This window comes from Python bivittatus, unplaced genomic scaffold (assembly GCF_059951505.1).
Source record: "Python bivittatus isolate LINGU-HERP-01145 unplaced genomic scaffold, Pbiv_v1 ctg000440_np1212, whole genome shotgun sequence".
Classification (NCBI taxonomy): Eukaryota; Metazoa; Chordata; class Lepidosauria; order Squamata; family Pythonidae; genus Python; species Python bivittatus.
In genome coordinates this window covers 7,906,343-7,922,936 of record NW_028277063.1, presented here as the reverse complement: position 1 = coordinate 7,922,936, position 16,594 = coordinate 7,906,343, and the positions used below count along the sequence as shown (strand labels likewise).

Below are 16,594 nucleotides of genomic sequence, written 5' to 3'. Positions count from 1 at the left end.
AACCTGGCTGAAATTTTGCCCCTGCCCCCTCTAGCAGTATCTTAATATCACTGGCTGTTCCCTCTGAACCCCCTGCGCAACAGCAATAATGAAGGGTTGATCCTTGGCCACAAGTGTTTTCTCCCATGCGGTAGCACTATCATGGTAAAACTTTCACAAAAGTTCTTAAAGGTCCAACCGGGCAATTTTCAAGTCTGACCCATAATCAATTACTCATGCCCAAAAGGAAAATAGACATTTTCAAATAACTTCTTGGTAGTGGAATTTGAGGCCTAGAGCACAACACTGATGCAGCTGTAGAAAAAAAAGTGGATTAATATTTAATATATGAAAAAAAATATAATTTTGGATTTGGAGAAAACAGAGAGCATAAGCTGTCCATAGTATCTCACAATTCTCAAATATGGACCATTTTTTACTGTGATCCTCAAACTTGGTAGTTGGAGGGCTTATCTATTAAGAAGGTACAAGTTTGGCCTTCTGGCTTAACCTCTTGTTGTCTAACTGTGTAGCCTAAATAATGGAGTTCTGAATAACCCAGATGACATTTAATTAGATTAACAATTAATATTAAGCCCAATGTCATTTACAGATACTTCACAGGTAGTTATGTATTCAGTCCCACTTAATTGGTCTGGTGTCATCTACTCTGAGTTTAGGAAAACAATCAAAGTTGGTTACCTGATTGAGATTTTTAGGTCTACATCAAATCTTATGTCCCCATTAGGCTTAAACACCACTGCTATAGGCAAATTTATACAAGGACCTAACTATAGCATGTTTTACACTTCTTTCTCCAATGTGATTCTGGCTGTTTCTAGAAAATGATAAGATTTCTACCTTATTGGCTTTGCATCTCCAGTATCTATTTTGTATTCTAAGAATGTAGTAGCACCTGGCTGGGTTGTAGATATTTCTTTGAATTCCTTTAGAAGTGTTTCTAGCTCTGTTTTCTTTTGTGGTAGGTAAAAGTTTCAAAGAGATTCTGTATTTCAGTGCAGGTTTGAATGAGTTACCCCGGAAAGCATTATAGTCCCTTGTTAATCCCAAGTCTCATTGACAAAGGAGAAATATGTCAGTTGGCACAATCAATAAGTGAACTGAATTGGGATGATCCTCCAAGGTGAAAAGCAATAGGAAGGTATTGCACTGCCACTCAATCAGGACTCAAGAGCATATATAGCATATTGTCTGCCCACATGGTTGTTTATGAAACTCCAGGCCACCATCCAACGTGGCTTTGAGTCTGAGTCTGGATGTAGGCATGGCATGTAAAGCATGGCTATGGCATAGACAGCACTGTAGGTACAATAGCTGTGGCCAATATGGTCATTCAAATAAGGGCAAGGCACTGTCCAATTTCTGTGTCCTTGTACAAATCATCCCCTATTCATAAGGGTACCTGGGAATAGGTAGAGTGGGAGATAGATTCTCCTCTCTATATTAGGAACAGGACACCTAAGGAGGCTTATCTCTCCCCACTGATGTAAAGTCTGTCTGGGATAAGGCTGAGTAAAAGAATTCCAACTTTTAACAACTGAACTTGTGAAGCATCTAAAAGAAGCAAAGGCACAAGAAGAGAACTGGAACACTGCATGGAAATTGGATAGCTGAATAACAAAATAAGAGCTACAGTGCCCAAATGTTCTCTTTGCTGTGTTCAAAAACCAGATAACCATAATGCAGTCAGAGCGTTCCGAAAGTAGGAAGCAATATCAAAAATGATATTATGCAGGAATCAGAAGCCACCTCCCCAAATCTTTACCCAGCTTCCAATAATGAGCTACTGATTAATCTCTTATTATGTCAAAAAGCGTGTGAAAGGGAAGCCATGCCAAAAGAGGCTAGTCAGCATTGCCCCTGTAGAAGAACAGTAGCTAGTCCCACTTGGCTGATCACACCCATGTCCTTTCTAAGAGCAATATGAATTTATCCTTGAAAGATGGGAGGGTAAAATCTCCGTCACCTGATAGTTGAAATGTTATTGCTAAGACTGTTACCCTTTACTCAGTCGTTATTCTTTGCAAAGTTATTGTATTACTTATATAAAACTTATATAACTTATATAAAGCAACATAACACAGATTGTCAACATTTATATAAAGGACCATGAGATGCCTGAGTAGCATATCCAATGGTTTCCTTTTTCAGTTAGTGAGGTAATGCTTTCCTTTAGTTATACAAATCTTTAATCTCTACTCAATTCCTTGCCAGTTAATACAGCTCCACAGGAAGATTGTTTAAAAGCACAGGTACTGCCACAGTTTTTGAAAATGTGGATTTCCATCAAAACTGTGTTACCATATTAATCTAAGTGGGAAACAACCCAAGAGTTGCAACACAAAAATTGTTACGTCAATTAATAAGAAAGGGGATAGCAAACTGTCCTTAAACTAATAAGCAATTAGCTTTATTCATATTCCTGCTAAATATTGCACTAGACATTCCTGATATAATTTGGGTCATATAGAATAAAATTCTGACTGAAGAACAGGCTGAGTTTAGACATTTCTTTCAACATTAGATCATAGTTTAGTATAATGTCCTTTCATTAACCAATGAGTGATAGAGCAGAGATGGATACTATACAATGTGTTTGGTGGTTTTACTGTAGATTTTGAGGCAGTTCAGAAGAACAAGATATAAGCAAATTTAACAGTTATAAACATGGATCATCATCATTCATCTTGTTGCAATGTTTGCATACTTCAAATATCTTCATGAGGTTTATGCTTGCAGGTCATTGTTCTTCAGGCAATGGTGACAGAGGATCTTCAATGAAGGGATTTTTTTTTAAAAAAATGAGATGAAGTTCCCATGAGATGCAGTATCATCAGTGATGAGATGTTCTATGTGATAGTATTTTTGAACTGAAAGCTTTGGACACTGGACAGCGAATTTTATGAGCCTCGTATGACATTTGTGGAAGAATAACTAGCAACAGCATGGCTAGTAACATCATTCTATAGAGTTTCTCTCTATAAATATTGTTCCCACTCCATCTATTATTGGTGCATAATAATAACAACAACAACAACAATAACAACAACAATTGCTGAAGCCCAAATTTAAATACTCAGAAAATCTTTTGAACAATCTAAAATTCCAAATATTAAAGATTTGGAATTATATTGCTTATACATCCATTTCCTATTCCACAGCCTGGTCTTTGAATGCTAGTATAGGGCACACTTATGCCACTCTGAACAGATTATGTTACTGCTTCCATTAGTGGAAGTCAACTGCAATTTCATACTATTTCATTTAACAATTTCAATAATACTCAAATATGTTACATTTTCTATCTGGAAGGAAAGAGAAGAAGAGAATCACCAACAGCAAGGTTGGGTGGACTCACTTCCTGTGGGAATGAATGCACCATTGGAAGAAGTGAAAGACCAGGTTAGGAACATATCATTATGGAGAAACTCTATCTATGTGATTGCTAAGAATCAACATCAACTTAATGGCAGATGATCAATCCATTCAATTCAATAATCAAAGAATATTATAAGGACTGATTCAAATTAGTATTGGTTTATTTTTGTGTCCACATTTCAGAATGAAGAGACTTGGTACTCAGTTATTTTGATTAGTGAAGTTACTAACCTTGAACACAGTGAAGAAATTTCTGATAACCATGCACAACACAGTATTCTGTATATGTGCAGGAGGATTTGACGTGAGCAAAAAAAGGGGCTCCATTTTAAAAATAAGGGGAAAGTGGAAAATTATAAAGTAAGGTAAATAATCACAGAAAGACCCTGGTAGTTAGAGGAAATTCCTACGTAGGGTTCAAAGCAGGAATGCACACAGAGCAGTCCACATTTGAGGCCATCATTTCTAGCTTCCAGAAACACCAAGAGCAAGCATTGGTGAAAAGATAATATACCTAAGATGAGTTGCTGGAAGGAAGAAAAATAAATACGGTGGGACGTACATACAGTATATTGGTTACATTTTAATATGACTTGTAGATAAGTTCTAAATGTGAGTGCTACAGAGAAAAGAACTTTATGGGAAATTCAATAAAATTATTGGTCAAATATTTAGTCTTATTTGTAACATAGATGCAAAGAAACACAAATTGCTCTGCACGGAAAATTACAAAATAATTGAAGACATTTAGAAACCTTTTCTCCTTAGTTGCCTGTTGTTCAGCTCTGGTTTCAAAACAATAATGTAGCATTTGGGGAAAAAGATGCAGATCAGGAGCCCAGCACTCGAGGCTAACATTGAGAAGATCTCCACAGCCACCATGTATTTCCCCTTGGTGCTCAGGTAGGTTGGAACAAAGGAGAGCCAAACACTACAGAAGACCAACATGCTGAAAGTGATGAACTTGGCTTCATTAAAAGTATCGGGTAACTTCCTGGCAAGGAAAGCAACTATGAAACTGATCATGGCCAAGGAGCCCATGTAGCACCTTGCAAAGTAAAACATAATCTTGGATCCTTCCTTACACTGGAGGACAATTTTTCCAGTCTCCGAGTGCATGTCAGCATCTGGGACAGGAGGAGAGATGGACAGCCATATAGTGCAGATCCCAACCTGAATTAAGAAGCCAGATAAAACTACTGAATAGGCCAGTCTTTTCCCCATCCACTGCCTCATCCCGCTTCCTGGCTTGGTTGCCATAAAAGCCAGGACCACAGTCACAGTCTTGGCCAGCACACAGGAAATAGCCACGGAGAAGGTGATGCTGAAACCAGTTTGTCGCAGAACACAGGCCACCTTATTTGGCTGACCGATGAATAGTAATGCACAAAGGAAGCAGAGCAGGAGGGTGACTAGAAGAATGTAGGTGAGATCCCTGTTGCTGGCTTTGACGATGGGAGTGTTGTGATGCATCAGAAAGGTCCTCAGTACCAGAACTGTGATTGTAGAACAGAAAAGAGAAAAACAGGCTAAAGTGATCCCCAAAGGTTCTTCATATGACAAGAAACTTATATCCTTGGGAATACATGAATTCTGGTTTTTGTTGGGATAATTTTCATCTGTACAGCTGTAACAGTCATTCAAATCTGAAATGGAAAGGATATGGTCTGAGTCTCAAATTTATGCCTAAAGCCTAGGAAGCTGCATAAGTTCTTATATAGAGAAATATCAGATTGCCCATCAATCCAAACTCAATAAAGAAATAAACTTTATATAAACTGTCTATAAACCATATCTGTAAACTCAGATAAAAAGCCTCTTAAGCAGCAGTCCTGGCTTTGGAAGGAAGGAAGTTGTGTTGATAAGCAAGAGGAGCCTTAATGATGACAAAGATAGCAGTGTGAGGACAAAGGTAGCAGTAAGATTAGGGGGAAAAGTTTAAGAGAAGAAAGGAAAGGAAAACTCAACAAATTAGGACTGCAGCAATATTCTGTGTCATCAAGCACTGGAAGTAGAGCATAGGTTTAATGTATTACATCTGATAAATAGAGTGTATGAAGAAGTCAGAACAGATATGTGTGATTTAATTATAGATGAAGCAAACAAAGATATCCAGAAATGGAGGGGAAGGGGAAGGGGAAGGGGAAGGGGTAGGGGAAGGGGAAGGGGAAGGGGAAGGGGAGGAGGAGGAAAAGTAGCCATCTGCTGACACATTGAAGAAAGGCAGAAATCAAAAGGCAAGAGAGACAGAAGCAAATTTGCCCAACGCCAACTTTCAGAAAAGAGGATTTATATCTAAATACATAATGTAAAGAAAGAAGGATAAGAATCAAACAGGATACAGAAGAGGTTTACTTTAAAAAATACACAGATACAGTAAGTGGGCAGTTTTATGCAAGTATTGGCATAATAAAAGACAAAGAAGACAAGCCAGACAGATGAAAGCATATAGAAAGACAGGATGGGTCAAATATAGAGAACTATTTGGAAAAAAACAACAACACCCAAAACAGATAAGTCCAAAAGTTTGATCACTGAACTAGAAGCAGACAAATGAGTCCCAGAAAATATTGCTAACAGCAAAGCTACAAGAGTTGATTGAAACACCAGCACAACTGTTTAGAATCTTACAAGATGATGAAATGAAAATGCTACTTACAATGTGTAATCAACTATAGCAAGCACTTCAATGACAAATGTTACTTTATGATATTAAAATAAGCTCAGATTACTGAACAATTGTACTTCACACATCAGCAAATTAATTCTCAAGGCTTCCATAATACATGGAATGATGTTCTGCCGGATGTACAAGCTGGATTCCAAGTATGCATGGGTACTGGAGATAACAGTGCTAGCATCTGTTGGTTAAAGGAATAGGCAAGAGACCTCAAAAGATATTTATTTTTCCTTTCTTGATTATACAAAGTTTGTTTATACGCTGTGGACTACAACAACTTGTGGATAGCCATTAAAACCTCATCTGCCTATTGAAAAATGTGCTTCATGAAGAAATAGCAGAACAGACTATGGGATAACTACATAGTTCAAAATTGGGAAATGAATGCATGAAGGTTGTATATCATCACCTTATTCAGTTAATTTATATGCATACCCTATAGTGCCAAATACTGGAGCAAAATAAATAGAAATTACAATTAAAAGTGCTAGGAGAAACATCAACAACCTCAGATATACTTATGAAGCCACTTTGATGTCTGGAACCTCATAGGAACTATTCCTGAAGATGAAAGGAGAGAATGTGAAATGCATTAACATGAAAAAAATAAAAATAATGAAAATTGTGTTAATAGCCAAGGCCAACCCAATGCTCATCAGTTTAGAAGAATCTGAGGTAGTAACTCTTTGTATATTATGAGGATTAAAAATTCAAAGTGTGGGTGCCTGTATCCATGAAATAAAGAGATACCTGCTACTTGGGACACCAGCTCAGAGACTGTACAAAATAGAGATGAAACTGTAAGATGTAACACTGAAAATAAAGATATGTATTGTCAAGGTCATGGTTATGGTTTTACCATGGTTTTGGCTGTGGAAGCTGGACAATCAGAAGTGTTGAACAAAGGAAAATTAACACCTTTGAGTTGTAGCGTTGGAAGAAAATTGTTGAGAAAACTTTGAACCACAAGAAGAATCTGCCATTCTCTAGTAGATGAAATGAAACCAGAATGCTCACTAGAAGCATTAACAGCAAACTAAAGGTGAAATATTTTGAACATGTCTTCTGAAGACAAGAACCACTGAAGAAGACTTTGATGCATGGAAAAACTGAAGAGAATCAAAAAAGTGAAGAGAGGAACATGTGATTAAATAATTTCATGATTGACACCTTTCAAAAATTCAAAGAATCGGTCATCAACAGACAATCCTTGCAAAATGCAATGTTTATCAGCTCATGAAGAGTTGGAGGCAACTAAGCAACTGAACAACATCCTTACCCTCTTTCTCGGAAATCTTCCCTTCCGGACATGGAATGCAAGAGTAGCAGCAAAATGGCTTCCCCTCCATCATTTGTTTCCTAGAACCTGGACAACAGCTTGGTGTACACAGAGAAACTGGGACTGTCTAATTCATGAACCAAAAGCAAAAAAAGAAAGACATGAATAATCATTCAGCATGGCAATTTTGAAATCTTTCAGTTCTTGGTAGCTTGACTAGCATGAATCCATGCTTTCCCAGCTTGATGAAATCTTGAGCGCAGATTGGACAAAAATAACAAGGTTTTGTTTTTCAAATATTGAACTTTCTAATCAGTTTGATTAATGAACCTTCCAAACCTTTCTATGTTGTTGCAAAATACAGTATACAGTATATAATGATAGCTCAAATATAATTTTTGATGCTTTCGAAATGTTTAAGATGATAAACCACATTTTGAAATTGTCATTGTTCATAGTGATATTATTGCTGTATTTAACAATCAGTTTAACATTTCCTATTCCAAATAGTTCATAAAATTGCTACCTGACAGAGACAGTGCAGACATCCAGATCAAGCTGGATTGTATTTGGAAAGTATCCCTAGATGAGCCCTACCTGCTCTCATCAATTTTATTGATCAGGATTGAGATTCAGTGCTCACATGCAGGTTGCCTATTCCTGCAACTTACCTGATGAAACCAACTATTCCATTTTATGGCATCTTCCTTGATGATGAACGATTGGTCTGCTGGGGACTGTGGATCTATCCTTCCAATTTTTACTTTTGACTGGTTTTCAGAAAAAATAAAATTGATGATATCAAATCCAGCCACCAACTTCCCATCCTGGTCAAACAATATTCTGTCTCCAACACTGTTGTTAAATTTAACATCTCTCAAAAAGTGATGGAGCTGAATTAAAAAGAAAGAACAAATATTGTAGAGAAAACTGTGCATTAAAGCATTTGTGCAGATTAAATATTCTAGTGCTGAATTCATTTATTTAAATGACATTTTTGTAATTACAGGTAGTCCTCACTTTGCAACCACAATTGGGACTGGCAATCTGTCCAAAGCACCACAGTCACTAAGTAAAACATCACATGACCATGACAAGCTTATGACCTCACTTCCCCTTTGGTTTGAAGCAAAGCACTGCAGTTGTTAAGCAAAAATCACACAACCGCAACCTACGATTTTCCTTTTGCCTTCTCTATTAGTTCCAAAGCACAAAAATGGCAATCCCATGATCACGGGATACTGCGATGGTCCTAAATGCATGCTGCTTCCCACGTCCCCAAATGGTGATCATATGACTGTTGGATGCTTTGACAGTTGTAAATGCAAGGATTGGTCACAAAGCTCCTTTTTTTACACATTCATAAACATCAGCTGTTCATTAAACAAGGCAGTCAGTAAGCGAGGACTACCTGTATGCATTCAGGGTTCTGTAATATATTATATCTTACTTGCATTCCTTTTCTTTAGTTAATCATAAAAGATAAATTCATTTTTCTTCCTTGCATTAATTTCAGGGTTTCCCTTCCCTTTCTCTCTCTTTCTTTTATTTTCTAAATCATTTTTTAGAGGAGCAGCAGTAGCTAACATTTCTTTAAATCTATTTTAGTTGTCCTGAAATCTTTTCATTTTAGATTTGCAGCACTTATACAAAATAAGTACTACTGCATAACAATGCCAGTTTGTCAGAATCAAAAAAAATAACGGAGGAGTGAAGGCAGAGAGAAAGAAAAGATTATTGGAAAAAAAGACTCCTAAAATAAGTTGAGGGGAGAATCTGCCCATAAAATTCTCCAGCTCAAATACTTGAGAGGAGAAAAAGTGCTTGGCTCAAGTTTTTTAGAAGTTCAAAGCATTTCCTTTGAATTTTATCTATTCGTTAATATTAACAACCAAGGATGGATGTATTTATTTTTTAAACATAATTATAAGAAAATTCCACCTTAAAACCCACATGGTCATTGAGATTGGGTTCCAATAATGTATCACAAAACTGATATAGATAGTTGTGGAATGGGATAATCTTAAAAAGCTACAAATTGTACATAGGAAGTTGTATAGAGGAATTACATTGGAATGAATCCACATGATGGAATGGAAAATGAAGGCAGTCTATTACTGTGGCTAGAGATTCAGGACTCAAGAACGTGATATGCACAATACCTGCCAAAATGGCTGGTTATGAATCTGTAGTCCACCATCCATCGTTGCTCTGTGTTTGAGTCCAGATGCACACATGGCATGTAAAGCATGGGCTATGGCATAGACAGCATTGTAGATACTGTAGCTGTGGCTAGATGTGGACATTTCAAAAATGGGGGCAGGGAGTCCCTCCAGTTTCTCCTGCCCAGTGCAAATGTTCTCCTCTTCTTCATTTGTAAGTGCATCGAGAAATTGGCAGTTGAAGGCCTCCTCCCAAAAGCCTTTGAAAAAACCATCTCCTTCTGTAGCGGAAGGGTTTCGACTCTCAATAAACTGTTGAAATCCAGACACATCATTGGAATGAAATCCAAAGCCTAAAGCTCCATTGAAAATTTCTAAATCCCAATGCCTTTGAAATCCTAAGGATGCAATCTCCATTTGGGCTGTGGTGATCCATAGTTTTCCTAGAGGTTTCCTAGGCTTACTGTCTACATCTTCATCTGATAGATAAGATGCAAATCTAAAGACTCCCATGGAATAAGATTCACCATAGGCAAGTATCACTGTAACGTTACTGCTGATCAAAGCATTATAAATCTTCTCCCCTTTTTGCAGCATCTCAAACACATCAGTAATAAAAGTTACAACAGGGATTTTTTGTATGAATGCAAGACAGACACCCTTCTGAGAAAACATGGGAGACACGGTTTGGACAAATCTTTCTCCATTGTCATTATCTGTAATCACCACCCCAATCCATATCCACCCAAAGTGCAGAAGCAGAGACAGAATTCCCTGATATTGAAGGTCTTCCTTAGGAACCATCTGGTAGAAGGGAAGACCAGGAGATTTGTCCTTCATCACTGGAGTGGGACTATAGGTCAGCTAAAGAGATCCATAAAGAAGAGAGATGTCAGAGAATAACCCCAGCATTCTTATTCCAGACTATACAATATTGAAAAATGATGTACCTTTTAAACAATGGCAAAGAGTTGTCTTAAATTTTATATGGCAGGGGGAAAAATGAGAGTGAAATACAAGATTTTACAGGATGCCAAAGAAAGAGGAGGATTAAGGCTACCTAATTTCTTATTGTACTTTGCTGCATGTTGTTTAGGGTGACATGGTATATTATGGTATGACCAACTGAAAGCAAATGTAGATTTTAAGAACCATTCCCTGAGAAACATGTTATTAAGAATATGGAATAATTATAAACCCAGACTGTGTCCAAAGATAACATTATTGACATACACACAAGAAGCTTTTTATAGAAGAGAAACAGCAGAAAAGAGAAATGGTTAACATGTGAGGACTTATTAATAAATGACAAGGAAGAAATTAAAATGAAAACAACAATTAGCAACAGAAGGACATTCTTCTCAATGGTTTTCTTATAATCTGTTGAAAGAGATATTTGTCAAAAGGACAGTTGGAACCGCGAAGGAGATTGAATTTAAAATAGGCTTATGTACAAATGATGATCATGTAATAGCTAAAACGTACAAATCATTACTAATCTTTGAAACAGAGGATGAAGAGGTTAAAGACTGGATGGTGAAAAGGGCGGCAAACTTTGGTTATACTATAAATATGGGCATATGGGAGAAAATGTGGCACACTGTAAAGTAGACATTACTTTATCATGCATGGTAGACTCATGAAACAGCAAAGAAATTTTCGCTGCAAATCCATACAATGATGCAAAAGATATTCTGAACTGCCATCGCAATGAAACCAGAATGATTCCTGTTGGGTTTTATGGACAAGGAATTAGGAAAAAAATATGAGAACTTTAGATTTTATAGGGTAACTGTGGCAAGGTTATTGCATGCAAAAAGTTGGAAAAGCCATGAAATGTCTACAGTGGGAGACTGAATTATAAAATTAACTGAACTTGCAGAAATGGTGAAGCTGACCAGCTGGGTCAGAGAAAAAAACAACAAAGGCTTTTTTGAAAGGTTTGAAAGCTCATATGGACTTTTTCTTGAAAGAAGAAAAGATCAAATTGATGATTTCTGGATGTGGGGACTAAAAAGGGCCAATGAGGATGGGAAAGAATAAGATGGTAATTAGTCAATAGAAAGAAGGGTGAAAGGCGTAATTGTATGTTTTCTTTTCGTTCCCTTTCTTTTTTTTCTTTTTTTTACTTTCTATCATTTGTTTTCTTTTGTATACTTTTAGTGTATTGAAATATTCTATTTTTTTTTTAAAAAGAGAGAATAATCTTAGTACTAATTATTATTATGTTTCTCTACTTATTCATCTAATTCCAGCTTCTTTAGGATTATACTGAAGAGGGAGAAAAAAACATACATGCCACTTATGTTTTTCTTCAGTCCAGTTTTTCAGTGCACAATTTCTTTGCAGTAGTCAAGCCACAAGATGACCAGGGCATGAGTGACTGTCTGAAGCCCCCCCTTCACTATTTAGGAAAGGTGCAATTGGTGCACACGAGTTGTGCAAAGTCTTTCCTGACCACAGCTGCCATGTACTCTTTCAACAGGAGTTGTGAGTCTCAGTTACGGTCTTAGTACTAAATCCTGGCCTGAAACCTGACTAAAATGAAGGTATGAATTTTAAGATCATGAATATGCGAGGAAAATTTCTAGTAAATCAATCATTTGTTCATATACTCCAAATAAGAAGTAAGATCAGAAAGAAAAAAAAAGCTTTGCTTAGTTTTTATGTTTTCTCTATTTTGTTTACAATATATTTATTGTTTTAATGGATCATGTGAGCTGCCTGGAGTCCCCCATTAGGGGGAGATGGGTGGAGATAAATCAAGAAGAAGAAGAAGAAGAAGAAGAAGAAGAAGAAGAAGAAGAAGAAGAAGAAGAAGAAGAAGAAGAAGAAGAAGAAGAAGAAGAAGAAGAAGAAGAAGAAGAAGAAGAAGAAGAAGAAGAAGAAGAAGAAGAAGAAGAAGAAGAAGAAGTAGTTTTCCTTATCTTGGAAAAGGTCATTCATCTAAATTGATGAACAGTTACTGAGACTCCAGAGTTGTTTCCAGAAGAACACAGAAAAACTGAAGAAACATGAAACCTCAGAGGCATTTTCTACCTGGGGAATCTTGTAGATATCCAGGATAATACTCATATCAAGAGAAATAAGGGAATCCAATCCACCAATTACTGCAATCAGCTTCTCCATGTTGCAACTGTAGTTTGGAAAAAAACGTTCCAACGTATATAAAAGTAGCATAGTGGAATGGTATGTCCATTTTGCACTGTAATAATTGTCAAAAATTTGGAATCCCAGAGTGATATTCGGTAGTATTTGAGGATTATCATTAATCTTCTTTACTGAAAAGGCCAAAGCCAGGATGTGTTGATAATTCTTCGGAAGCATTCTGGAATGAATATTGTATTGTGTGTCACAGGAATAGTTCATACTTAGGAAATACCATACTGCATTTCACATCATATCCATCAATATTTAATATACATTATGAATTATTATATCATGTTTAATCTGTAGCATATTAGAGTATCTTATACTATATACTAAATCAATTTTATTAAGTATAATGTTTTGACTCTCAATAAAGTGTTTTGACTCTCAATAAACTGCTGAAATCCAGATACATCACTGGAAAGAAATGCAGACCTAAAGCTCCATGGTCAATTTCTCAATCCCAATACCTTTGAAATCCAATCTCCATTTGGGCTGTGGTGACCCATAGTTTTCCTAGAGGTTTCCTAGCCTCACTGTCTACATCTTCATCTGATAGATAAGATGCAAATCTACAGACTCCCATGGAATAAGATTCACCATAGGCAAGTATCACTGTAACCTTACTGCTAATCAAAGCATCATAAATCTTCTCCCCTTTATGCAGCATCTCAAACACATCAGTAATAAAAGTTACAACAGGGATTTTTTGTATGAATGCAAGACAGACACCCTTCTGAGAAAACATGGTTATCACTCTTTGCACAAATCTTTCTCCATTGTCATTATCTGGAATCACCACCCAATCCATATCCATCTGAAGTGCAGAAGGAGAGACAGAATCCCCTCAATTGGAAGGTCTTTCTTGGGAACCATCTGTAGAAGGGAAGACCAGGAGATTTGTCCTTTATACTGGAGTTCAACTTTATGTGAGCTAAAGAGATCCAGGAAGAAGAAAGAGAACAAGTGCAGCATTCATTATTATCTGACTCTATTAGGACATAAGGATACATTTTGTGTTCAGTGATTTGTATTTTCCAGCTTCTTATGACAATATATAATTCTAAATTTTATTTGTTCTTTCAACCCATAACTTATAACATATATACAGTTATCAGATGCAAAATATGACAGTGATGATTAATTAATAACATTTACAAGTTTACAAAATCACATTATAAGCCATTTTAAAAATGAGATGAACAGATATTAAACAAAAATTACAAGACCATAATCCCCAGCAACTGACTCCACGGTGGAAGTCCTTATGATGTTCAGCTGTGGCTTAATCTAAACCTGCAAGTTTCCACAAAATATGTTGGGCACTGAGGCTGGTAGTGAGGGATATCCTCAAAATTGTCATCCTAATAGAGACAGACTTTTTGGAGAAGGGAATTTTTAGAAAGCAGCCATCACCTATAGCCAATGCCATTTGTTGCATCCATAATCTTCTTAATGCTGATGGGACTGAAGGGGCAATCAAATATTGCTCACATTCAGCCCTGGTTTTTATTATCAAATACTAAAGCTACCATATATTGTTAAAATCTGGAATGCAAAATCTTGAGCATCATCTTACTACCCTGAGACATAAGCCCAGTTCTTCATTAATTTGTGCAATCTTAACATTCTCTTTTTAAAATATGCAATCTATATACTACTAAAATTCTCATGTCTGTAACCTTTAACTGGGCAAAACATTGCATCATAGGGCAACAGTGTTTGAACCAAGGTACCTCAAATTGGCGACCTTACAGAATGAGTCCAAAATCTGGGACCCAAGATTTCCATGGGATTGAATTTTGGCAAACTTGTGGCTGCTTCAGCACTACTATGCTGCTGCACTGCCGTGGTCATCCCAGATCACATGATCCTCATGGGCAGATCCCCGACCTCTTTTCTGCTTCCCTCTGTCCCCTGCGCCCAATCAGCTGGTGGGAAGGCCTGACAGGCGAGTGGCAATGGGCTGCTTTGGAAACAAGGCAGAAATTTGGAATGTCTTAATGGCTGTGGGCAGTGAGGAAAGGATGACAGAGCAATTTGGATGCCACAGCAATTTGGTGAGGTAGGGCTGCTGGGGGCACCAGTTGTTGACAGGTGAGCCCTCTTCCTCCCTTGAGGCAGGGGGCCCATGGGAACACACCAGAATGGGGAGCGGGGTGCAGTTTTCCTTGTGGTCCATGGCTCCTTTTGTTCATCTCCCCCCAGTAAAGTGGCAGGCAGTTCCACTGGTAAACTGAGGAGGAGGAAGAAGAGGAGGAGGAGGAGGAGGAAGAAGAGGAGGAGGAGGAGGAGGAGGAGGAAAAGCAGGAGGCAGCGGCAGCTTCACTGAGGCTTTCCTGAGTGGCTTGAGGGAAGGGCAAATGGCACAAGCCTACATTGTATGTGGAAATGAAGGGAGGGAGGGAAGGAGGGAGGGAGGGAGGGAGGGAGGGAGGGAGGGAAGGAGGGAGGGAGGGAGGGAGGGAGGGAGGGAGGAATAAGGAAGGAAGGAAGATTTCTGACACTCCATGCCAGCTTCCCACCAGCAAAGTCAGTGGGGAAACCAGCAGCAGGTCTCCAGACTCTCACAATCCCACTGCTTTTTAGCCCTTGGTCATTCTGTTTCTCTGTTTAGCTAAGGAAATATCTCTGACAGGATGTCCCAATGGCCAATGGGTTGTCTAACATAACCTAATCTTCTCCAGTCCCTTGATCACTGCTGTGTTGTCCATACCTGCCTACAAACTACATGTATATTTAGCCCTTTAATTAGATCATCTGCTAAGGTTTTGAACAGTTGTGCTAGTTTTGTTTTCACTTTGTTGGTGTTAGCAATATTTTCTTGGAATGGTTTAAGTTCACTTACCAGAGTGGCTGCTTCTACTTCCATTATTGGATATTTATACCAATCTTCAGTGCTGGGATCTTTTTAGTACTGATTTTCTGTGCATTTGACCCATTTTTTTCTTTACATCTTTTTCTTCAGTAGATCTTTACCTTCCTTGTCTTTCCACATGCCCATATTTGGATGAAGATTTGCCTTGATTTGTGTTACATTGTGAAGTAAATCTTAGTCCTTCCTCTTGTTATCTTTAATTGTGCTGTGTTTGGTATTTAGATGTAAGTCCTTGCCACTCTTTCATTCTCTGAAAGTTAGGATTTAGTTAGGAAGATGTCCATGTTTCTGTAGCCTTCCACTTTCTACCTTCTTCTGTTATTTTGAACATGTTAGTAGATAGCTTTCTTTACTTTTGCTTGCTATATTTTGGGATATCTCTGTACATATATCATGAATTTCAGTCGAGTGTTCTTCATTCATTTGAATTCTCAGATTTATTACATTAAATCTATTGTTTGACTTCACCACATCATCTTATGGAATATTGTTGTTGTTGGATCTTGTTACTCTAATGATTTTGAAAGAAAGAGCAATATTCTTTGGCTAGCTTTGGACATCAACTGAGATCATTCTAACATATTTTTAATTGAAACCAAGCACTTCTTTGTCTCTCTTTTGTTAATGATGGTCTTTACTCTGTTCTGTCTATAATTTTCTTGTTCAGAGTAGATCTTATATGAAGTGATCCATTCTTACCCATTTGTATTCACTTATTCACAGAATGTGAATATTCACTCTTGACACTTCTGCTCCAACAACATCAAGCTTTCCCTGATTCATGGCTCTGACATGCAACATGCTAATACAAATTCCATAGCTATCTATCATCTGTCTGTCTGTCTGTCTGTCTGTCTGTCTGTCTGTCTGTCTGTCTATCTATCTATCTATCTATCTATCTATCTATCTATCTATCTATCTAATCTTTCTACAGTGTCTGTCTGTCTATGTGTTATGGCAATGCTGCACATTTCTTCAAGGAGGAGGAGGAGGAGGAGAAAGTAGAACCAGGGGCTTCTAGGAATAATAGTCCTGCAGGAGGTGATTCCAACAGTGGTGAAGGCAAT

At 37.5% G+C, this 16,594-nt stretch overlaps 1 protein-coding gene across 1 annotated transcript; it reads right to left on the bottom strand.

Moving 5' to 3' along the window:
- Nucleotides 1-4,125: 4,125 nt before the first annotated feature.
- Nucleotides 4,126-12,808, bottom strand: LOC148215739 (vomeronasal type-2 receptor 26-like). Its single transcript, XM_088142440.1, has 5 exons — nt 12,539-12,808; nt 9,500-10,363; nt 8,009-8,230; nt 7,338-7,464; nt 4,126-5,024 (listed from the first exon to the last, which is right to left on the bottom strand). The coding sequence occupies exons 1-5, from the start codon at nt 12,677-12,679 to the stop codon at nt 4,126-4,128; spliced, it is 2,253 nt and encodes a 750-aa protein (XP_087998566.1). The 5' UTR covers nt 12,680-12,808.
- Between the last annotated feature and the right edge of the window lie 3,786 nt (nt 12,809-16,594).